This window comes from Heteronotia binoei, chromosome 9 (genome assembly GCF_032191835.1).
Source record: "Heteronotia binoei isolate CCM8104 ecotype False Entrance Well chromosome 9, APGP_CSIRO_Hbin_v1, whole genome shotgun sequence".
Classification (NCBI taxonomy): domain Eukaryota; kingdom Metazoa; phylum Chordata; class Lepidosauria; order Squamata; family Gekkonidae; genus Heteronotia; species Heteronotia binoei.
Window position 1 is genome coordinate 92,177,393 of NC_083231.1, and position 24,600 is coordinate 92,201,992.

At 41.8% G+C, this 24,600-nt stretch overlaps 1 protein-coding gene across 5 annotated transcripts in view; it reads left to right on the plus strand.

The window, feature by feature from the left end:
• The window catches only part of PPP3CA (protein phosphatase 3 catalytic subunit alpha), a 255,343-nt gene that overhangs the window by 167,890 nt on the left and 62,853 nt on the right, over positions 1–24,600 (plus strand). For all 5 annotated transcript variants that reach the window (XM_060246995.1, XM_060246998.1, XM_060246996.1 and 2 more), the window contains exons 4-5: positions 14,336–14,447; positions 17,412–17,557. In XM_060246995.1, coding sequence (XP_060102978.1) covers positions 14,336–14,447; positions 17,412–17,557 — 258 coding nt within the window. The remainder of the gene's footprint in view (positions 1–14,335; positions 14,448–17,411; positions 17,558–24,600) is intronic.

The following is a 24,600-nucleotide window of genomic DNA, read 5'->3' on the forward strand; positions in this document are numbered from 1 at the left end:
CAGCCTGTGCCTACACTGCATGACGGGCGGGCCGACAAGCCCTGGTAATTGAACTGCGCCACAGGGGGACAGGCCAGCCTATTTAAAGCTGCCCGCCCCCAAGCAGCCCAGGGCAAACCAATGTCTCCCATCCTGCAGGGGAGGCAATGGGCGGCCCCCAGCCTAAGGCGGCCGATAGGCCGCTCGGCTGGGTGGTGCCGAATCGGATTGGATTGTTGGCTTGTTTTACGCTTTGTAGAATGCATAACACCATTCCTGTAATTGCCTTAGCAGTGGATCATGTGCAGGCCTCATTTTAGGCAGGAGCTCACAGGAGCGGAGCTCCGGAACCTCTAAATTTCATTGTGTTCTTTCTTTCTTACCCCCCTCCCCATACTTGCTTCTAGGCTCCATTGTTCAAACCACTTGTGAGAATTTTGCTGAACTCTTAAGATTTGACAAACTTTTTAATATTTTTCCCCACAAAAATGGGGAAATAACCAAAACATAAAAAGCAGACAGATGGAAATCTTCCTCATGCCAATGTAGCCACATAGGAGAAAATAATTTAAAAAGTATGATGGGAGTAAGGTTTTATTATGACAATTATAATTCAGGAAGCATTTTAAGGTCAAATGCTGAGCTGATATAATTTAGTACACCTTCCGGTGATATCATGGGAGTGTGGTATATGCAAATGAGTTATACAAATGAGTTCTAATGAGCTGCAGCACATCTTTTTGTACAAAATGACCCCTGATCAAGTGGTATTCTATTTGTACGTGTGTAATGCAGTGTTGAACACTGAGGCATTGGGGCTGAATTTGATACACATATCAGGGCATAATTCTGTGTTTCGTGTGAATCAGCTTGATCTCAACATGAAGCTAGGAATGATGTGTGGAAAAATACAAAATGATATCTCCACTTCGACTGATACTGGTACAGAAAGTTTGCACAGTCATGACTCCAATATTTCATATCCATGTTCAAGCTGCTATGCTGCTAGATCTAGAACTGAGCAACAGTTAACAAATCCTCAGTGCTTACTACTAGTAGTACTTTTCCGGGGTGGTTATTTTACAAAGCAGTCAATTATTGCTGCCTTCATTTTTCTTTTTTTAACTTATTCCCTTGAGTGGGTAACATATTATGGATAATACATGAATTATTTATTCTCAAGGCATAATTAATACTATTTATGGCTCAGTGCAGATAAAATTTACAGCAAAAGATTTGTTAAGCACTACACAATTAACTAGAAAATGTAGCTGCCTGGCATGACTTGGACCCTGGGGTGGATTGGTTATTGGAGCCAATGGGAAAAGTCCCAGTGTACTGAGGCACTGGGGTTTGGTATGTCATTAGTACTTTGCCCAACCATGAGCCAGTTCTTGCTCAGTATGAGGCCTCTTCACCCCACTGAGTCTCTTGCATGGCACCTGCTGCTTTAGCCTTTGGCCTAGCCAAATCAGGCTCAGTGTCCCTGGGCTGGCTCATCATTCATAGGGTGAGAGGGCAGCAGTGTTGAGCAAGTAATGGTAGCATGGGCTCTGGGTCCTAGGCATGGCTGCCACCAGGGCTTTTTTTGTAGCAGGAACTCCTTTGCATATTAGGCCATACACCCCTGATGTAGTCAATCCTCCTGGAGTTACAGTAGGTCCTGTACTAAAAGCCCTGTAAGCTCTTGGAGGATTGGCTACATCAGGGGTGTGTAGCCTAATATACAAAGGAGTTCCTGCTACAAAAAAGCCCTGACTGCCACCTTCTCACTTCTGGGTAAAAAGGTTGTTAATTGACAGAACCCATTCCCCATGGATGCAAGATGATAATAATAATAATAATAATAATAATTTTTTATTTATATCCCGCCCTCCTCGCCGAGGCAGGCTCAGGGCGGCTTACAGACATGGAAAGTGCCATGATTACAATAAATATATTATACAATAAAATACATTTAAATAGTTTAATTAAAACCACAACAGTTAAGGTGCTATATACAAGACAGTATACAAGTTAACAAAGATTTTACAGTTCTAACTACCAAAGTAGTTGCAACCCAAAAAAGGAACACAAAAAGGATCTAAAGCTTTATTTTTAAATTACTATTTAGCGTATTTTTTAACTTCCAGCCTTTGCTGAATTGTTTCCTCCGGTAGTCTTCATTAATTTGACCTCAGGACTTGCTGAATTGCTTCCCCAGGTAGTCTCCATTATTTTGACCTCAGGACTTGGCCGGTTTTATATGAGTGAACGTTTTCCATGAAACATGCAGTGAAATATTGTTTCTCAATCCGTGGCATTTTCTAGCATAAGGCAACAGAACTAAATACAAGCTCTGCAGTCTTAGCAAACCTATAATGGGGTTGGCAAATGTCATCAAAGCTGCAGTGAAAATAGTTCACATTCAGTATTTGCTAGCAAGGTTAGCAGGCACTCCTTCACTCCTTCACAGAGCTGATGTTGGGCAGTCCTTTAGAGTAGATGGTTTATAAACTTTTGTTAATAATGAGCTTCTCTGATAAATTAGTTCATAAAAAATATTCAGGTTGGAGTAGATAGCTACCACATAAGTACCATAAACGTTTGCAAGCAGTATTGCAGTTATTTACTTTTAAAATTTGTTATGTCCTAAATGTTTTTGCTTAATTTATATAATCCCATGAGAGAGCCAGTTTGGTGTAGTGGTTAAGAGGAATGGATAAGCATATGGAGCAAAGGTCCATTAGTTGCTATTAGCCACAGCTTATCGTTGGAACTCTCTGAGCCAGTTTGGTGTAGTGATTAAGTGCATGGACTCTTATTTGGGAGAACCGCATTTGATTCCCCACTCCTCCACTTGCACCTGCTGGAATGGCCTTGGGTCAGCCATAGCTCTGGCAGAGGTTGTCCTTGAAAGGGCAGCTGCTGTGAGAGCCGTCTCAGCCCCACCCACCTCACAGGGTGTCTGTTGTGGGGGGAGAAGATATAGGAGATTGTAAGCCGCTCTGAGTCTTTGATTCAGAGAGAAGGGCGGGGTATAAATCTGCAATTCTTCTTCTTCATGTGCTAAAAAGGTAAACAGATAAATCTCCCTCTCATATATGCTTACAGTGGTCATAGATGTCCTGCTTCTGGTTCCAGATGACATTTGTGCATTTGAAAATTATCCATGCATTTGAAAATGTGTATATAGCATCATATGCATTTAGCCATAGGCTTTGACTCATAGCATGTGTGATTTTCATCCATAGTTTTTAAGGAATAAAGTTTTGTGTGGATTGGGTCATTGGGTGTCACATAGACTTAGCGGTGGGGCATATATGCCTGTTAAGTGGTGTAGTACAAAAGAGTAAGTGTCCAGTATCCAGTAGCACCTTAAAGACTAACAAAATTTGTGGCAGAGTATGAGCTTTCGTGAGTCACTGCTTCTGAACCAAGTGAGCAGTGACTCAGGAAAGCTCATATCCTACCACAAATTTTGTTAGTCTTTAAGAAGCTGGACTCTTAACTCTTTTCTACAGTTGGAACCTTGTGACTCACCCAAAGTAATTGTCTAACAATAATTGTTTGTTTTTCTTCTGTTTCCGAATGCTACTGTGCTTTCATGTCTTTCTCTTTGCTCTGTGCTATCTGAAATGGCTCAGGAACAATCCCCTTTTTTTGGCCATTCCTCAAGTAGCTTCTGCTAGTAGATATGGAGAAGGGAGGGCATCTGTCTCATTTCTGGATTGGTAACAGAATTAAATTAGGTCTCTACGCCATCAGTTGTTGTTTGGTGGTATAAAAGTGTTTATCTCAGTGCAGGAGACCTGTGTCATAGGTCTCAATAATTGCATTTGAATAATGCTGTAGTTGTTAAGGTCACATTTAATGACAAAAACTATGTAAGGATTTCTTCATAAAAGATATTTTGAATTTTGTATAAGCGTTTAATTGAAAGGACTCAAAGCACTTTCATTAGGCCTCATAGTGTCCATTATGTGGCAAATCAATATTGCTATTATATTTGTCACATAGATAAACTGAGATATGAAGAAAAGAAGGAAATTTTGCTTGAGGTCATTCAATTAGTCCAATGGAAAAACAACAGCAACAAAGCCAGCCAGATGGAAGTCCACTCACTGTTGTAGGTTTTAAGAATAAAGATATGAAAACACCCACTGAAGAATGTGGAGGAAATGATTCAACATATTAATGAGAAGCCACAGTGAATAGGCACAAGAGAGAATGAGGACATCAGAGAGAAGTAATTGTGAAGAAAATAAAAGGCAGAATTATAATTTACAAGTGAGAACTGGCAAAGACTTATGGGGGCATCTCATTTCCCTCTCTCCCATTATTTCTTCTTTCCCTTCCATGAAAGTTCCCATAGTGTCTTCCTTTTCCCTGCTACCTTCTATCTTTCCCACTCAACAGCCAGTATGCTTTTATCTGCCTCTCTGTTTTCAGCATTCCTCCCTCCCTCCCAGCAGCCTCTACTTAAAAAAGTGTGGCACAATTGGCCAATTGTCGCTGGACCAGGCCCATATGCATAGCAGGGAACCCTTAAGGACTTCCCCTGTACTCCTCTCCCCATATTATTTCCTCTCCCCTCCTGTCTACCTCTATGTCCTCTCCCCTTTTCCTGCACCATTTTCTCCCTCTCAGTAGGGGTGTGCATTCGGTTCGGCCGAACAGAATCAACTGCCGAATCACCCCTGATTCTGCTGTATACGGAATCGCATACAGCCGAATCCAATTGGGGCCCATTATGCGGGAGCCAAGTATGGCTCCCCGTATACTTCCGTATAGATATTCAGAAGTATATGGAATTCAATGCAAAAGGCGGGAAAGTAGCTTCTGCAGCCTCAGGAGCTGCTTGCCTCCTTTCCCACCTTTGGTAGCCTTTTTCCGCCTCTCCCAAAGCCTCCCTGGGATCAGGGAGGGGAAGAGGGGGAAGAGGAGCCCCAGCAGCCAATCCAAAGCATGCATTTGCAAAATGCATTACAAATGCATGCTTTGCAGGGTTGTTGTGTAGCTGATCCCCCAAGCCATCAGCAACATTGTTGTTCTTTTGATCTTTTGCTTACTTGGGTATCCAAGTAAGCACTGTTGTCTGGCCAATCACAGAGCAGTGCTATTTTTTGAAACTGCTCTCTGTAGGGCCAGAGAACCTTTTTAAGGAGTCTGCCTGGCTGGACTCCTCCATTGCTGCTGTGTTGGTGTGAGAGAGAGATTGTGCTGTGCTGGTCCTTGGCCTTAGCTGCTGCTGCTCTCTCTCAGCCTTACCAGACTTGCCTGGAGTAGAGAAGACATCTAAGGTAAGACAGTCTTGGGGTTCTTGTTTTTATTTAGTTGGTAAAAGGACTTTTTAAGACTCAGAGTCCCTTTACTTATACAGATTTGGGTGGTGGGTAGCTTATTTGGGGTTAGAGTTAGGGGGTTCTGCTGGGAGAGGGGGCCTGGGGTGGGGGGTTTTTGCCAATTTGTCCATATCTTACTTTAGTGAGAGGACTTTTAAAAGAGCAGTGTCCTTTTACTTTTCCTGATTTGGGTGGCTTGGATTTCTTGGGGTTAGGGTGAAGGGGGGGTTTTTTTTGGGGGGGAGGGGTTGGTAAAGTTCCTGTATTGTTAAAAGTTAAGTTTTTTACTGTTTTAAAAGGATTCTGTGTTTGATTTGTTGCTGCTGTGTTGTGCTGTTGTTGTTCCTTTTCTCTTCTGGGTCTGGGGGGGGGGCTGTTTGGCCTAATTTTCATTGTTTAAAAGGCTACTTTTTTAAGGGTTGAGTTTCTTGGCCTTCTCCTGTTGTCCCTTTTCCTGGTTTTGGTTTTGGGGTGGGGGAGAAGCTGGCACCTGGGTGAGAGACCCAAAACCAGCAGGCTTGTTGTGCTTGGCCAGCTCTCCCCGTGTTGTTTGGGGCAGGGCTGGAGAGCTGGCATCTGTAGATTGTGTGTTCTGTGGCAGGGAAGCTGGCACCTGGGTGAGAGACCCAGAGCCAGCAGGCTTGTTGTGCTTGGCCAGCTCTCCCCATGTTGTTTGGGGCAGGGCTGGAGAGCTGGCATCTGTAGATTGTGTGTTCTGTGGCAGGGAAGCTGGCACCTGGGTGAGAGACCCAGAACCAGCAGGCTTGTTGTGCTTGGCCAGCTCTCCCCGTGTTGTTTGGGGCAGGGCTGGAGAGCTGGCATCTGGGTTTGCTGCAGCCAGGCAAATTGAGCAAATTGTGTTTTGTGTGGCAGGGGTCATAGAGTAGATAAATGTATATAGTGCATTTGGGTCCTATAGAGATTCTCTGGTGTGAAGCTAGGTTTGGCTTTGGGTGCCCAGGAATTGGACCCCCTGGCCCAACCTTTTTGGGACTTTGGGGGTTTGTGGGGGAGAGTCCCCTGCAGGTCCCTTGCAAATTTGGGGGCTCTCCCTCAAACCCCCTCCCCTCCAGGAGGCTTCAAATATACTCTATTTGCCGTTGATTTCACTGGCCCATAGGGTATAATGGAGCCGTATATTCAGAAATAGCCGCGCATCTACCGTATATGCGGCTATTCCGACTACTGAATTCAGAAATATACAGGATTCCGTATCCCCCCCCCGTATACTTCCGAATCTGCGTACTACCGATTTTTTTTTGCACATACCTACTTCTCAGCCATTCACCAACCTACCTTTTAACTGTCTCCTATTTTTAGCTATATTTATTATTTATTTACTAAATTTATATCCCACCTTGCTCCGCAATGGAGGCTAAAGCAGCTTACATCATTCTCCTTTCCTCTTTATTCTCACTAGAACCCTGTGAGGTAGGTTAGGTTGAAAGTATGTGACTGCTCCAACATCGCCTAATAATCTTTCATGGAAAAGTGGTGGTTTGAAAATGGGTTTTCCAGCTCCTGCTCAGAAACTCTGATTGCTACACCATGTATCCAAGGATGAGCTTGATTTGTCTTGGGGATCATTCTCACATTCTCACATCTCTTTGTTAGCTCTTACATTTACATGCTAATTTGCTGTCATTCACTGATCTTACCTCCCTCCTGATCCTATTTCAGCTCTACTCAAGCATCTTGGCCCTTCCCCAACCTTTCTTTTCTTGTAAGTAAGACTTGAGGCAGATTTTTTTCGATTGTATGCATCTGAAGAAGTGTGCTTGCACATGAAAACTTTTAGTTTCAATAAACCTTTGCTGGTCTTAAAGGTGCCACTGGACTCAAACTTCGTTCTGTTGCTTTGTTCTGCTTTGGGTGAGGCGGCGGGCATCTATTAATTAGGTCGGTTGGCGTCCCCTGCTGTACTATCCTACTGCGCTGTTTTGCTGCATTGTATTGTTATGCCACCTGGTCCTGCTGAACTGTTCTGTTGGACGATATATTGGAATTGGTTTTACTGTTTTATTGTTATGTTGATTTTATTGTGATTTTCTATTCATGTTGTACTCTGCCCTGATCCCCAATGGGCAACGGGCGGAATATAAATAAACAGATTATAATAATAATAACACGGCTGCTCACTTGAATCTGCTACACCATACTGGCTTTCATAGGAGGCATCTTCGAGACCAATAAGCGTTTTAGGGTGTAAGCATTCAAGTCCCCCCTTCCTTTGACACAGTAGAACAGGAGTGGAGATCTGAGTCCTTTTATGATAGTGAGAAAATGGAAGGGGTTTTGCAAAGAATGCTTTATCTCTATTCAGCTACAGTCCAAAGTTCTGAACTTGTGAATTAACTCAAATTCAGCAATCTTACACTGAATTTCCCTTTGACTTTTTTTTTAGGACTTCCACTCTTGGGTTAGCAATGGAATGAACTGGAAGATAAAAATGTTCTCCTGCTGGTTTTTGAATGCTGCAGTTTTTAATGTTGGATTTATGTCCATTTAATCTTTTGCACAGGGACTGGCCTGTTTGTCTGCTATAGAGAGTGGAAGAGCATTGCTGACATTTGATGGCATATATAAATTGAAAGATGAACAAGTGAATGTACCTAAGATGGTGTGGCAAGTGCTGTTTGGTCCAGTTATTGTGTTGTAAGAGTGGATATTGGGGCAAAGCTGGCATATTGGTTTGTTGCATGCCCTGGTCCTAGAGACCATGTCCAGAAGGATATTGCTGTGGGTGACAAGTTTAAGGTTGTCTGTGAGCAAGAAAAGGTTTGCCCTCCCCCCCAATGCCTGTGAGAGAAGAATATCATTGGTACAGCATAGGATGTAGGTCATTAATGATGTGTTGAACCTGTCTGAGCTGAGACTTGCATGTGACCACCTGTGATGTTCAGTTGTCATTTCATTTGGACCTGTCTTGTAGATGTACAACAGACATTCTTGGAAATACAATACCTACCTGATATAGTAAGGAAACAGATCAAGAAAGCCAGAATGACATCAAGGGATAACCTGCCACATGACCCTGTGTAAGATTTTGTCTGGAATCTGTCACAGGACTTCTTGAGTAAATGTAAAAGAAGCTTTTAATGAAGAATCAGGTAGCAAACACTTGTAGCATATGCATGCAAGACTACTTGTCTTGACAGACTGGCATAAAACGTTACAGTCCAAATATAGGTTATAGGTTAATGACCCATCATTTCTCCTGCCTAAATGTCTCCCTCTCAAAAGTCTTTGAATTAGTTCCCGGACTCTTCTCCAAGGTCTCATACCAACTGCAGACATTTTTCGTTGGTACCTATCTTCTGTTACCAGGGAGACTATATTAGGCCCTTGCTTCCCCCAGTGGTTTACCCTCTACTGTGGCTTCCTTTGTTACCAGTACTATTCTACATAAACCTTAAAAGAATATAATTAATATATATGAAGGTTAGTGAATACTGGTATTGTAATACGTGGATTAGTACAGTTGTGAATATATGTGCATGAGTACATGTAGGAAGGAACACCTAAAAAATACAGGATATATGAATATACTTTGAATAATTGACTCTTCATCAGCAATGACAATATTATAAGAAAAATCAACAGACAGTTTCTGAACCACAAGTTAGAGACAAATCCTTGTCAGGAACTTATACCTGACTCCCTGTGCAAGACATGTTTTTATGACACAATGTACAGTAAGTTGAGTTGCACATTACAGAGTGGTTTTGCCAGCAGCTCTGTGAAGTCCTTAGTGAAGTGTAGTTCACCAGAGACACTAAATTTTAGCAAATGAATGTTATCGACTTACAGTGCCTTGAGCAGATGTGAGCAAACGATAAAATTTCCCTGGCTTGCAGATTACATTTATGTATTTTTAAAAAGACGAATTGAAGCTTCTCACATGTCAGTGAGTTGTTTACTGAAAAATGAAGCTTCCTAAATAGAGGAATGACAGTAGCAGATTTCAGTGGTAGGGAACCTGTGACTCACCATGTAGTGACATGTTTAAACTAACCCATAGAAATGAGGAAAATAATCATTGTCTGGGGTAGGGTAGGAAGATGCGGTCCATTTTGTATGGAGTGACAATAAATTACTTTGTAATGAGTGCACCTTTTTGGACTCCTCAAACTGTTTCCTTCTGCATGCTGTAGTGAAATGCATTACATCCCAAAAGTTATCCCAAAGTTCATGACCCAAAGGGGATAATAAGAGGGTGTGTGCTCTATAAAGGTTCAGAGTTGTAGAATACCTTTTTCCTGGTTGCAAGAGGGAAAGCAAAGGAAGAATGGGTCTTACCCACCTCCCAAGTGCAGAGCCATCCAGTGTTATGCAAATGTAGATGGTCCTAGCCAGAAGAGAACAAAAGGCAACATCACATCTCACCCATAGTGATACCTAAAGCTATAGAGCTCAGAAGCACAAGGCATGAAGAGTTCTTCCTTTGGGGAAAGGAAAAGAAAGAGTCTGAAAGGGGGATTTGAAGGGAGATTATAAAACCAGGAGGGGGGAATCCATCTTGTCTCCAGGAGGCAGCCACGACCACATGGTGCTGAAATCAGACAGGAGGAAACACCTAATGCTAAATGAGGTAATAAATGATTTCTAAATGTATGCAACTTGAGAAATTAAAAAGCTTATCTGTATTTACCAGTCTAAAGGATATGAAAGAGTCATGGGCAGAGGACTGAAGTTATCACCTTTTCTTTGATTCTTGCTCAGTCTGTTGGCACAAAAAGTGTGTGATTTTTATTAATAAATTGCTTTTGTTTGAAGTGCAGTTAGCCTGGTTTTTGTGATCTGTGTGCACCAAAAAGAGTCGAGAAGGGAGATGACATCTGACAGCCATTCCATTGGAATGTTCAGTCAGGCTTGTTGGTTTCCATGGCAATAGATCCTGAAGCCCAGAAAAAGTGACTGCTGAGCACAGCAGAGGAAGCCTGCATGCAAGTCCAAAGTCTGAGAATTCCCTCAAGCCATTGACTTGATGGTGGTGGTGATAACCAGAGAGAAAACAAGACGCAACGGGTGTAGAGAGAGGGGCTGGAGAGCTTGGCAGGTCAAATAACCTCTTCACTCCCACCTGGGCAGAAATGGTTACTTGCAAGACAGTTTTCCCACACATGGCTGGGGGGAAAGTTATGATTGTCTATTTTGTGAAATATTACAGAGGTGTTTTATCTATGGAGTTGTGAAATTTGATTTTTTTTTTCTGTTCTCCCTCTCTACACCACAAACTTACAGTCACATACAGTACAATATGGCAGTATCCTAAGTGATCCTGTCAGTATCCCAAATGCAGAGGAACATATCCAAAATCAGAAACAGAACCTTTTGGTTCATCCAGCTGTCATCTTGAGAGACCTATTTTACTTCTACATAAATCCAACAGCTGAAATAAATCCTAGAAATCAAATTCCAGTTTTGTTTCTCTTGCCTGCTGTTAAAAGTATTGTTACTTGGATCAGGGTCTTCTTTGCTTTATTCTAGTCTTAGATTCTTTTGATCTTCTGGAAAATACCTCACCAGTGTTACTGATAACATATAGTATATATTATTGTGCTTGGTATCTTGACTCTATACCAAAAGGGTAGAAAGAATCTGGGTCATAGCTGTTAGCAAGCAGGAAAGTGAGTGGCATAGAAAAATGAGTCCAAATAAGTGAAGTACAGACAAGTATATTTCCTTGAGCAATCTGTCAGTATGTATGTGTGTGTAAAATCAGTAATGCAGAGGATCTCTTGTATTGGGTCATTTTCATTGAATTTGTACTGTTGATTGTAGAATATAATGGAAAGCTGGGAATTAGGCTGCTTATGTTTTAATTAAATGTAAATAAATGTAGGGAAAGATTTCTGGATAGCCTTTCCTTTGAATTTGCCAATAGGATCAATTAAGTTGTTATTGGTCTCCCCTTACAAAACTTTATTAAATAACTGTTTGTCTTTAGTTTTTAATGATATTTGTTCTCGGTTGTTCCTTCTAGAGCTGGTAGTTCTCAATATTATATCTGAGTGATCCTTTTTCACTGTAGCGATAAAAAATAGATCAGTTAGATCAAGGCTAACAATGATAGATGCTTCAATTAATCACACTTACTCTTTGAGATTAAATAAAAAGAGAACCACCGGGATGTGCGAAAACATAGGCTCACAGTATGCATAATACAGTTCATGTTAATTTAACACAGACTGACTCCCCCATTACCAGGCAATGTGATTGAATGGAATATAGTTTGGCTCAGATAGAAATTACTAATCTCTAGTCTAAAATCTAGGAGCCCCGTGGCGCAGAGAGTAAGCTGCAATATTGCAGTCCAAGCTCTGCTCACGACCTGAATTCGATCTTGGCGGAAGCTTGGTTCAGGTGTCTGGCTCAAGGTTGACTCAGCCTTCCATCCTTCCAAGGTCAGTAAAAGGAGTACCCAGCTTGCTAGGGGTAAAGTGCAGATGACTGGGGAAGGCAGTGGCAAACCACCCCGTAAAAAAGTCTACTATGAAAACATCATGATGCAACGTCACCCCAGTGTCAGAAATGACAGATGCTTGCACAGGGGACTACCTTTACCTTTTTAGTCTAGAGTCTACTGCAGGGGACACCATGGCACATACTAACATCTTTCCTGGCATCAACCAGGTGTTTTTAGAAAGTGGGTGGGGCAGGTGGGGACTTTTGCCCAGCAGGGATTCTGATTGCCCATTGGAGATTGACTTGGTTTTGCAGAATATTAAAAAACATTGCTCTGGTAACAGTTGACACTATAGCACTGTATGGCTAAAGGTAGGATTAATGAAGCAAGAAAATATCTTCAAACAATATGTTCATGTCAAAAGGTGGCCTTTCAAGCAAAGTTTATGCCTGAAATGTTGAAGATCTACTATTAGTTACATATAATCTCAGTCCCTGACTCCTCCTGCAACAGCCATTTTGTGGTTGCACCCAGCACCCTGTGTCAGAACTCAGAGGTGCCCAAAAATGTTAGAGACCCCTGGCCTACCATATATAGAGAGATAAAATTTCTCAAAATTGCAGTACCATGGTGGAATTTTTTTTCACTACTTGAAAAATGGAGATATGAGGGGAAATTGAAATATATGCAACCCTTGCTTTCCTTGCTAAACTAAAGTTATTATAACTCAGTTGGCATATAAATCCTTGAAAATACATTTTATATATATATATATATACATAGACTAATGATCTAGCTTTGTACATTAAAAATTTGTTACATATTTTGATAAAAACTTGTCTTAAAAATGTTTCACCCATTAAAAAAAACCACCATAGGAATTCCCTCCCCCCCCCCCCCCCAGTGATCCATTTTTGATCCAAAAATCAGGAAAAATAGAAAAATCTTCAGAGGGGCAGCCCTCCCACAAATTTTACTGGTCTTCACACCTTTACTCATGTACCTCTGAATTCCCTAGTGGCTCTTTTTGAGCAGTCATGGAGTCTGGGTTAGCTACAGGCCCTCTCTTCTTGGGAACCAAACTCCTTTAATCAATTATTTACCTCTACCTATTGTTTGTAGCAATGATTAATTTCTGTTCAGGGAAAAGGTATCATGATTGACGTTAAGCTTGTATCTGAAATAAAGCTCCGCTCAGCGCACACATGCATGCATGCACACTCCCACACACAATTAGGGGGTTGTTTCACAAAACTCTCTCTTCCATTGCTAATACTTTTGACCTTTTAAAATCATTTGTTAGATGGACATTTCTGGATATTTCATTATGTATGTAGATGGCCAGTCCCTGTTTTGAGTTTTTCAGAGTACAAGAAGTACTATTGTAGGTTAATATGCAAGCTTTTGTTAATAAGCATCTTATGTATGAAATAAAGCCTTTGGGAAACTTTTGTCCTCATTTTTGTAAGTATCTAGAGAAAAGATGACTTGGCAAGAAGAGTAGCTGCAGGGCTGCTAAAAGGAGCAACTTCAAAAAATTGCATTTCTTTTTCTCTTTTCTCCTGTTAAGGGGTCTCTCTCTTGCTTAAGCTTCATTTAATTTTGCAAGTTTTATGCAAACAATATGATCCACCACTTCTCTCCACACATGTATATGCTCTAAGGATCTGTGATGGGCAGGGATAAAAAAAATGATCCTTACCAATGATGCTTGTTAATCAAAAGGTGTGATTCTCAAAACATTGCAGATTCTAATGCTAGGCCCATATAGGCCGGCAGAGCTAAGGAATCATTTATCTAGTTCAGAGGTGTCTTGGGGCTAATGTGGGGATAGAGGCAACAGTGAGAATGAAATGCAACCATACTGGCCTCAAGTACAACCAGTCAAAACTAGCATGAAGGACAACAGTCATGTAGCTTCCTGTATTCTGCTTTTTGGACCGGTAAATATGCTGCTTCAAACTGAATTGGATTGTTGTTCCATCTAAGCCATGACAGCCATGTCCAGCCCTTCTGCCAGAGAACTGTTCTAAGAAGTCTAGGGAAGACCCTGCATACAGAGCCAGTACTCTACTGCTGAGCTGTGGAATGAAGATACACATGAAACGCCTGCCTTCCGCTAGCAAATGTTTGTGCCTCTCCAGAAATATCCACTTTGCTTATGGAGGAACCAATATACAAGGCAGCTTTTAATAGATCATTCATTGATTTTTGTGCAGTACGGTAATCACAAACAAGTTAATTGTCATAAAACTAATTAAATGCTCTCCTAAAATTTATTAGGAAATTTTAATGTTATAAGATACTTTACAAGCCAGTGAACTTGGTCTGTTCCATCCAGAGGAATATTATTCTTTTGATTGATATGGTACTGAAGAGTTTGTTAACTAAGGGAGGAGGAATCACTTTCACTTTTCAATCATTAATAAATATACTAAACATCACAGTGGTTAATTGAATTGAGTTTTGTGCAAATTGTAGAAAACAAGTCTCATTACATATATGTAAATCTGAGTGAGTCTCTGAAAGAGCAAATCATTGATTGCATATTTAGTGATTTTGTACAAGACAAATGAAATGTTCATCCTTGATCAACTTTGTTCTCTTTCTTCTTCTTTTGCAGTGTGTGCTGTACTTGTGGGCCTTGAAAATTCTTTATCCCAAAACACTGTTTTTACTGCGTGGGAATCATGAATGTAGACATTTAACAGAGTATTTCACATTTAAACAAGAATGTAAGTATGCATAAAAATTACTACTTTTGTTTGTTTTGCTTTTGAGGTTGGATTAGAAACATTTTTTTTGTAGTATAATGAGAAAAAAATCCCAACAATCTTGAAATTTGCAATTTTACTGGAATTGCTTTGAAGGAAGTTAAATCCATGGAAGTGTAAAGTCAGTTTACTCCTCTCCTTGAATTTGGGATTTGATCTGTGCTAAGATTGATAGATTTTATTTCTTCTGAATATAGTATTCTGAATTCAGCACCACAACATGAAGTTCTGCGGGTCTGTGTTTGGTGATTTCCATATGGGGACAGGTTTGTGTGGTTTCCCTGTTGCTGGTGCATTTCCCCATATAACACAGCAGTAGTGGGGCTTCTACATGGCCATTATCACAGCCATTTTGTCCCCTTCCCTGCACCACAAGGGCTTTTTCAGGTTTGTTTTTAAATAGGCAAAAGAATATTATAATATTGTTATAACGTTGTAACTGTCTGTGTATCAGGTTCTGTGAATTTCCTTTTTTATATAGTATGTCTTGCCCCTTTTGTTGTGGAAATAATGCCTTTCCCCTTATCTCTGCAACCAAAGGTACTAGAGCCATTTTTAAAATGAGAGTCAGAAGTTCAGAAAACCTAAGACACAATCTGTTATTATGTTATAACGATATAACAATATTCAGTTTTTTATTTTAGAAAAGCCCCTCATATGCAAGGTGAGGAAATGACCACCACAGGGACAGAAGTAGGGAAAATGTCTGCCATGTGGGTGGAACCAGGAAAATTTGAACTGTTTCGCTCCACGCAGTGTCCATCCAGACTTTGCTGTGATCTCTCCCAAAAGTTCCCAGCAAAGCAGGTATGAGAAAGACTGGCGAAAAGCTGGAGAAACTCCAAGAGGTGCATGAATGCACTACAGTGCTGTGGAAGTGCATGGGCAGGGGGCTCGCCAACAGCATTGAACCTGGAGTACATAATCTGTGTGGAAACTGCCTTTGTTTCATGCCTTTTGGAGGTTTCAATTGAGTTATCATAACAAAAGGGATAGCAATTTCATCCCTGTAAGAGGTTTATGAGGAAAAGGCATATCTTTTCTTGGAATTTTGAGGGCAAGAGGCTCTTGAGAGTGGAAAGGAATCTGTGTACAAGGACTCATGGGAAGGCATCAACCTCAGATTAGGAAGCAAACAGCTGGGTATGAAGCAGACACCTCAGATTACGACGCAACAGCTGGGTATGGACAAATGTTGAATTTGGGAGATTGAGAAATTGAAGGAGCTTTGGTCATTAACCAGGAAAAAAGTGAGTGTATACTGATATTGTACATTTTCCCTTAAACAACAGGATGAAAAGAATTTTAATGGATTTAAACAACTAATAACTTCTTGAGTTCTGAATACTAACATTTCTGATTAAACTGCTTCATTCATTTAATGATGTTTCTGAAAATGATTAGGGAGATGTGGAGGATTCTATTCTGATCTAGTCATTAAAGAGTAAATATATGACAGCTAATGAAATAACAGAAGTGTTTTTTCCCTTAAGGAGTATCTCTGTAGCCATCACAAAAGATTAGTAGGCAATGCATTTTTAAATAAGTAGCTTTAAAGGTGAGTTAGCCTTACAAAATTTAGTTTTTACTACCACATAGATTTGGTTGCTGAACAAAGTTGGATTATTCTGAAGGTCCATGACTCAGTAACGTTCAATAACAGAGCAACAAAAGCATACTTAGTACATGATGCTTGGTATTTTTGCAGAATTACTTAAGAATGAGGTGGAGGAAATAGAGTGGGACAATGTCTGAGTATCTGTTGCATACAGGGATAGCAACATCTATGTTAGTATCAGGGTCTGTGTCAACCTGCCATCTGTGAAAGGCAGCCTCAAAGGAAGGCCATAAATTATTTACTTGAGAGAGTGTATAGGTAAATGTCTCAGTTTGTATATTAGAGCTTAATAGTTGATATAGAACAATAGAATACAGAAGGTCAAGCATGAACAAGTATGGGGATGGGCACTTCCATTTTAGTTTTGTTTCAAGATTTTGGTAGGGGCATGATTTTTGCTACCCTAAAGTTTGGGGAGTGTTGATAGCATTCTAGAAATCTATTTCAGAGCCATTTCAGGGGTTCAGAAATATAAGCACCAAAAAAAATCATTCCCTTAAGAAAACAAAATTAAAATGCAGTTTTACTGTGGTCATGCCACCCTATCACTGGCAGCAGGAGCTGCATGGAAGCAGTGAAAGAGAATCAGTGGAATGTGGACCTGGCTTCCTGGAGGTATACCTGGAACCAATAGCACTAGACTTGGGCTACAAATTCAGAGGCCATCTCTACCCTAGGATAAGTTTACTGCCCACTGAAAATAGTGTGTGGGGATTAGGCTTGGCTTCCAGCTCTAGATACCAGGGTCCACCATATTTGTTTCCAGTATCAGATCAGGTGCCCACCAAATCAGTGGCTGACAGATTTGGTGCCTGGACATATAGGCCAGGCTCTGCTGTCCAGCAACATTAAAGTTTAAAGGGTAGTTAAAGGGTCATGGTAGCACAGGTGCCACAGCCCAGTTGGGGTGTGTGTTCTTTTTCCTTCCTTCCTCCTCTTCTGCTCCACCTGCTGCTGCTTCCCTGCACCCAAAACTCTCCTAAAATTTGGGTGAAGTCAATTTTTTTCAAAGTTTTGGGAGTCTTTTGGTTCACAACTCAAAATTAAAAAGATGATTTCAGGCCCTATTTCAATTCAAGAATATTTGTATGCATACCTCTACAGTGGTGTAAATGTGCTTCTGTCTTTGTCCTTCATGTGTTCAGGGTCTCGATGCATTGAGAGACAAGTGAGATAACTCTTGTGCCAGTCACTTGTACAGCCCACGAGTCAGAGACCTTTGCAAATTGGAGCCCAGTTAGGATTCTCAGTTGGTCGCTCTTCCCCTTTTCAGTCCCCTTTTCTGATACCATCTTAATATCCAAAAGGTAAAATAAAGTATTCAGAACGTGTGTATGATGCCTGCATGGATGCCTTTGACTGCCTTCCCTTGGCTGCTCTGATGAACCAACAGTTCCTGTGTGTGCATGGTGGCCTCTCTCCAGAGATCAGCACTTTAGATGACATCAGAAAAGTAAGTTTGAATAGTATGAATCTAAAATGCCACTGATAAGATGACTTTAGAAACAAAAATGTTCTTTACCCACTGTTAATATATGTAAGATTTAATTGGTACGTGGTTGCATTTTCTTGTTGCATTATGACTCTCCTCTTCTTCTTCATGGTTTTCCTGAAAACTTTGCTATTGCTATTCAAAACAGAATCTTTAGAAATTAACTGCATAATTTGTATTACTGTTTCTTGGAAAATCAGGGGGGTTTTTTAGTGAATTGGGTTGCTGTGTTAGTTTGCAACTGAATTTATTTTCTCTAGATGCCCAAATCCAGCCCCAGTAGTTGGTATTTACAGTAAAGGGGATTTATACATGACTAGATATGCCAGAATGTGGGTGGAGGTACAAATCCAAATTCTCAAATGATTGATGCTCATGTTGCCTAATTCAAGTTATACTTGTTCAAAAGCCAGTTTCTGAATTCAGATTTTCTTGTCTGGTGCTAATATTTACCAGCTATTTGGCCTGCTGCATTTCAAAACAATAATAGGCTCTCATATTTTTCCTGACCTGGGGGATAGAGTGTCTGCTTGGAAACTGCAATTGTTTCCGCACACAGTAATTGTTGTGGTGGCTATAGGTACTGCTAGTCATAGCTGTCAACAAAAATAATTGAATATAAGTTGAAGCATCATGCTGCAAGATACATCCACAAATGTTTGCCTTTTCTGCTTCTGTGATCTTAGTGGAGTCGTCTGTATTATAGTAATGAAGCGTGTGTGCATGCATGCTAGAGATGTGAAAGGTGGGGGGAGGGGTGTTAAAAAAAAACCCCTCTTTTTTCCCTAAGCATGTTTTTCAGTTTTTCCAAGAGAAAATTTGGGAAGTTCTAGAAAGTACTGAAAAAGTTGGGAAGTTCTAGAAAATCCTGAGAGTCCTGTGATTTCCCCCCCTTCCCTTTTTTGGAATATGCGAAAAAATTTAAGAGAAGGTTTTACTCAAATGGTATAGCATGACAAAGTTTAGGTGAAACAATATACAGCACTAAATAATAATAAATGGGAAACCACAACAATTTGCCGGAGGTTTTTCCTCCACTATTTCCTCTTTCTCTTCCCTGAAAGCCCCCTTTCCTGCTTCCTTCTCTCTGTTCAACCCAGCAGCCAACCTACCTTCATCTTTTCCTCCCCCCCCCCCCCCGCCACTCCAGCAGCCTCTGCATAGGAAAACTATGACCCAGTTATGTGGGGCTGGCCACTGAGTCTTCAAGGGGGGGCACATCACTTTCCCCTTACATTTTTCTTCTCCCCTACCCCAGAAGCCTTTGCTTAGGAAAACATTGGCCCGGTTATGTGATGTTGGCCAGGCCCACTTTCATAGCTGGGAGCCTTCAAGGACTTGTGGGGAGGGGCACCTCACTTTCCAGATGACAGAACTCTGTCCACTTGGAGAAAATGCCTGTTTCGGAGGGTGAATTCTATTGCATTAGATCCTGCTGAGCTCCTTCACTTCCCCAAATCACCCCCTAAATCTCCAGGATTTTTTTTTTTTAAATTAAAATATGCAGTATTTACATTCCTATCAACTCTAAATTTATTTGCTGTTTTAGCATGAAACTACTCATTTATAACTTAGCGTATTGGCATATTTATGGTAAGAAGTTAACTTTCTACAAGCCGGATTGCAAATATTCGTAATACTTGAAACAGACACTTTTGGTGTCTTGGCACACTTTCCTTAATTTTTAATCTGAGTGGTGGTAAAAATGAAATTTGAAATTAGAAAACAAATTTTGAAGAGAAGAAAAGAGCAGGTAGTATTTGGACAGACCCATCCAGTCACAATAGGTAGAAATACTAGCTACTATTCCCTCTTTCGGTGGGTGCCTCAAAGGCCCAGTAGGTGGAAAATTGGGTGGGAGAGCTGGTGTCATGCCAGTATACAACATCACTTCTGACAAAAGTGAAACCATGACATCAGGGGTGATGCTTTAGAATTCACCAAAACCTCTATGGTTTAAACCTAGTTAAAAGTACTGCCTGTTGTGACTGGATGATTCAAATATACATTATTTTCTTCGCTACAAAATTTGTTTTCTAAGTTCATCTTTCATTTTTACCACCCTTCAGATGGAAAAGTTAAGATGCATGTGCTAAGGCAGCATAGATTTGCAGCTGTCTGTCTCAAGAATAGGGTAGATAAGAAAGCGAATTTCCATAAATATGTCAGCTAGTAGTTTTATATGCTAGGTTATAAATGATGCATTTATAGAGGCAGTGCTCTGTGAGAATATGAGGCTCCTATTATCTACAAAGGGAAATCACTTTGCATGTATGGAGCTCTCTTATTGCCCCATCGCTATATGTCTGCTTGCATACTACATTAGATAAACAGACTAATAATCTTAAGAACATAAGAACATAAGAGAAGCCATGTTGGATCAGGCCAACGGCCCATCAAGTCCAACACTCTGTGTCACACAGTGGCAAAAAATGTTATATACACACATACACTGTGGCTAATAGCCACTGATGGACCTGTGCTCCATACACTGTGGCTAATAGCCACTGATGGACCTGTGCTCCATATTTTTATCTAAACCCCTCTTGAAGGTGGCTATACTTGTGGCCGCCACCACCTCCTGTGGCAGTGAATTCCACATGTTAATCACCCTTTGGGTGAAGAAGTACTTCCTTTTATCCGTCTTAACCTGTCTGCTCAGCAATTTCATCGAATGCCCACGAGTTCTTGTATTGTGAGAAAGGGAGAAAAGTACTTCTTTCTCTACTTTCTCCATTCCATGCATTATCTTGTAAACCTCTATCATGTCACCCCGCAGTCGACGTTTCTCCAAGCTAAAGAGTCCCAAGCGTTTCAACCTTTCTTCATAGGGAAAGTGCTCCAGCCCTTTAATCATTCTAGTTGCCCTTCTCTGCACCTTCTCTAAAGCTATAATATCCTTTTTGAGGTGCGGCGACCAGAACTGCACACAGTGCTCCAAATGAGACCGCACCATCGATTTATACAGGGGCATTATGATACTGGCTGATTTGTTTTCAATTCCCTTCCTAATAATTCCCAGCATGGCATTGGCCTTTTTTATTGCAAACGCACACTGTCTTGACACTTTCAGTGAGTTATCTATCATGACCCCAAGATCTCTCTCTTGATCAGTCTCTGCCAGTTCACACCCCATCAACTTGTATTTGTAGCTGGGATTCTTAGCCCCAATGTGCATTACTTTGCACTTGGCCACATTGAACCACATCTGCCACGTTGACGCCCACTCACCCAGCCTCAACAGATCCCTTTGGAGTTCCTCACAATCCTCTCTGGTTCTCACCACCCTGAACAATTTAGTGTCATCCGCAAACTTGGCCACTTCACTGCTCACTCCGAACTCTAAATCATTTATGAACAAGTTAAAAAGCATGGGACCCAGTACCGAGCCCTGCGGCACCCCACTGCTTACCGTCCTCCACTGCGAAGACTGCCCATTTATACTCACTCTCTGCTTCCTATTACTCAGCCAGTTTTTGATCCACAAGAGGACCTGTCCTTTTACTCCATGATTCTCAAGCTTTCTAAGGAGCCTTTGATGAGGAACTTTATCAAAAGCTTTCTGGAAGTCAAGGTAAACAACATCTATCGGGTCTCCTTTGTCCACATGTTTGTTCACCCCCTCAAAGAAATGCAACAGGTTAGTGAGGCAAGATCTTCCCTTGCAGAACCCATGCTGAGTCTTCCTCAATAACCCGTGTTCATCAATGTGCCTACTCATTCTGTCCTTGATAATGGTTTCTACCAACTTTCCCGGTATTGAAGTCAGACTGACTGGCCTGTAGTTTCCCGGATCTCCTCTGGAACCTTTTTTAAAGATGGGGGTGACATTTGCTACCTTCCAGTCCTCAGGAATGGAGGCAGATTTCAATGAAAGATTACAGATTTTTGTTAGAAGATCCACAAGTTCAACTTTGAGTTCCTTCAGAACTCTCGGATGTATGCCATCCGGACCCGGTGACTTATTAGTTTTTAATTTGTCTATCAGTTGTAGGACCTCCTCATTTGTCACCTCAATCTGACTCAGGTCTTTCAACACCCCTTCCAAAATTAGTGGTTCTGGGGCGGGCAAAAAGTTCTCGTCTTCTACAGTGAAGACGGAGGCAAAAAATTCATTTAGCTTTTCAGCCATTTCCCTATCCTCCTTCAGTAATCCTTTTACCCCATGGTCATCCAAGGGCCCCACTGCCTCTCTGGCTGGTTTCCTACTTCTAATATATTTGAAGAAAGTTTTATTGTTGGTCTTTATGTTTTTTGCAATATGCTCCTCATAGTCCCTTTTTGCCTGCCTGATCACAGTCTTGCATTTGATTTGCCACAGCCTGTGTTCCCTTTTACTAATCTCACTTGGACTGGTTTTCCACCGCTTAAAGGAGTCCTTCTTACCTTTTACAGCTTCCATTACTTTGTTTGTTAACCACGCAGGCCTTTTCTTATGCCTGTTTGTGCCTTTCCTAACTTGTGGTATGTATTTTATCTGAGCTTCTAGGATTATAGTTTTAAATAGCGTCCAAGCTTTCTCAAGGGTTTTGACCGTATGTACCTTTCCTTTCAGTTTCTTCCTCACATGCCTCCTCATCTCAGTGTATTTACCCCTTTTAAAGTTAAATGTGGTTGTGGTGGTCTTTTTGGACAACTCCCTATTTATACAAACGGTGAAATCAATAAACTCAATCTCTTTCTCTCGACCAGAACACATATTGACCCAATCAATCTGCGGGTAGTTAAAATCACCGATTACAACACAGTTTTTACGTTTAGCCGCTATCTTTAAGCCTTCCATCATATTATAATCGTCCTCTCTCTTTTGATTTGGTGGGCGATAACAAACTCCCATAGTTAAATTTCCTTTTGGGCCCTCTATTTCAACCCATAGCATTTCTAAAAGTGAATCTAATTCTCTGATCTCAGCCTTACTGGACCGTATATCCTCTCTGACATACAGAGCCACCCCACCTCCAACCCTTCCCTCCCTATCCTTCCGATATAGCTTATATCCAGGAATCACCGTGTCCCACTGATTCTCCTCATTCCACCAAGTTTCTGAAATTCCCACAATGTCTATGTTTTCTCCCAGCACTAAACATTCCAATTCACCAATTTTACTTTGAACACTTCTAGCATTTGCATACAAACATCTATAATTTCCCAGGCGAGCTAGGCCCGCCACCTTCCTCCTGCCGCCTCGAGACACTGGCAGACAGTCCATATTGTTTGTCACCTTCACAGTGGACAACTCCGGTCCGTTACCCGGTAGAAAAATAGCAGCTAACCCTTCATCTCTTTGAGACGAGTCCTCCCGAACCAGAGACATTTCATCTCCTGTCGGCTTTCCCCCAAGATTTAGTTTAAAAACTGCTCTGCCACCTTTTTGATTTTAAGCGCCAGCAGCCTGGTTCCATCCGGGGACAAGTGGAGACCGTCTCTTTTGTACAGCTCCCGCTTGTTCCAGAAAGCATCCCAGTGCCTAACAAACTTAAACCCTTCCTCCTTACACCATCGTCTCATCCACACATTGAGACTTCTAATTTGTGCCTGTCTCTCCTGCCCTGCACGTGGAACAGGTAGCACTTCCGAGAAGGCTACCTTGGAGGTCCTGGCCTTAAGTCTCCCGCCTAGCAGCCTAAATTTTTCCTCCAGGACCTCACGACTGCATTTCCCCACATCGTTGGTGCCAACATGCACCACGACCACAGGCTCCTCCCCAGCACTGTCTATCAGTCTATCTACTACACGCGTAATGTCCGCTACCTTCGCACCAGGCAGGCAAGTCACCATACGGTCAGTACGCGGTTTCGCCACCCGGCTGTCTACTTGCCTATTGATCGAATCACCAACTACCAATACCTCCCCTCTCCCCCTGCTCAGGGATGGTTCCTTGGCGCAAAAGGATTCCCGCTCACCAACCGAAGAAGAGGTCCCTTCTGAGGGCGCATTCCCCTTATCCTCAGCACGGTGCCCTGTTCCCTCTCGACCCTCACGCTCTCTGGCAGCAACGGGGCTGCTACGTTCAGAGCGGGGCTCATCTAATACGCCCCCGAGAGTCTTCCCCAAGTGCCTAACTGACTGTCTCTGCTTCTCCAGGGCAGTCACCTCGGCCTCAAGGGTACGAACTCGTTCCCTGAGGACCAGGAGCTCCTTGCATCGAGCACACACCCAAGACTTCTGTCCTTTGGGCAGATAGTCATACATGTGACACTCAGTGCAAAACACTGGAAAGCCCCCAACCCCCTGCTGGCATTCTATCTTCATTGTATATATATATATATATATTAAAATATACAGTCCTCTTTAAATGCTGTTTAAGTGGCTCCCCTTCTGGCGGGTCAACTTACCTAAACTTACCTTATTGGGAACTTACCTTATTTGGAGAACAAGGAAGCCAGGGATCTGGGTTCCTGCTCCTTAGAGAGCCCCTAGGCGAAGAGCCACAGGCCAAGAGCCCTTTAGCTCTCGCCCTTCGGCTCGCGCCAAAGGCTCGCGCCTTTGGCAAGGCGCAGCTTAAAATGCAAAGAGGTGGAGCAGGGCACTCCTCAGCAATCACTCTCAATCAGCAGCAATCACTCTCAATCTCTTTCACCCTTAAGGCAGTCAACCAAACAAAGAGCAGTCAACCAAACAAAGAGCAGTTCCCCAGCTATCACACCTTAGAATTTTAGGCAGCCCCACAAACCTTAGAATGTAGTCCTTCAAAACTCAGAAATTCTCAGCAATTTCTCCAGCTGTCTCAGCTATCAGAGCTGCTCTGCTCTGCTCCTCCCAGACCTCTGTGAGATGGCTAAATGGTCTAAATCTTGGCTAAATGGTCTAAAATTATATTATTTACTTAAATTGTTCTTCAGAGGTGCAGTTTTTAGACAGACAGACAGACAGACAGACAGACAGACAGACAGACAGACAGACAGACAGACAGACAGACAGACAGACAGATAGATAGATAGATAGATAGATAGATAGATAGATAGATAGATAGATAGATAGATAGATAGATAGATTCCAGCAAA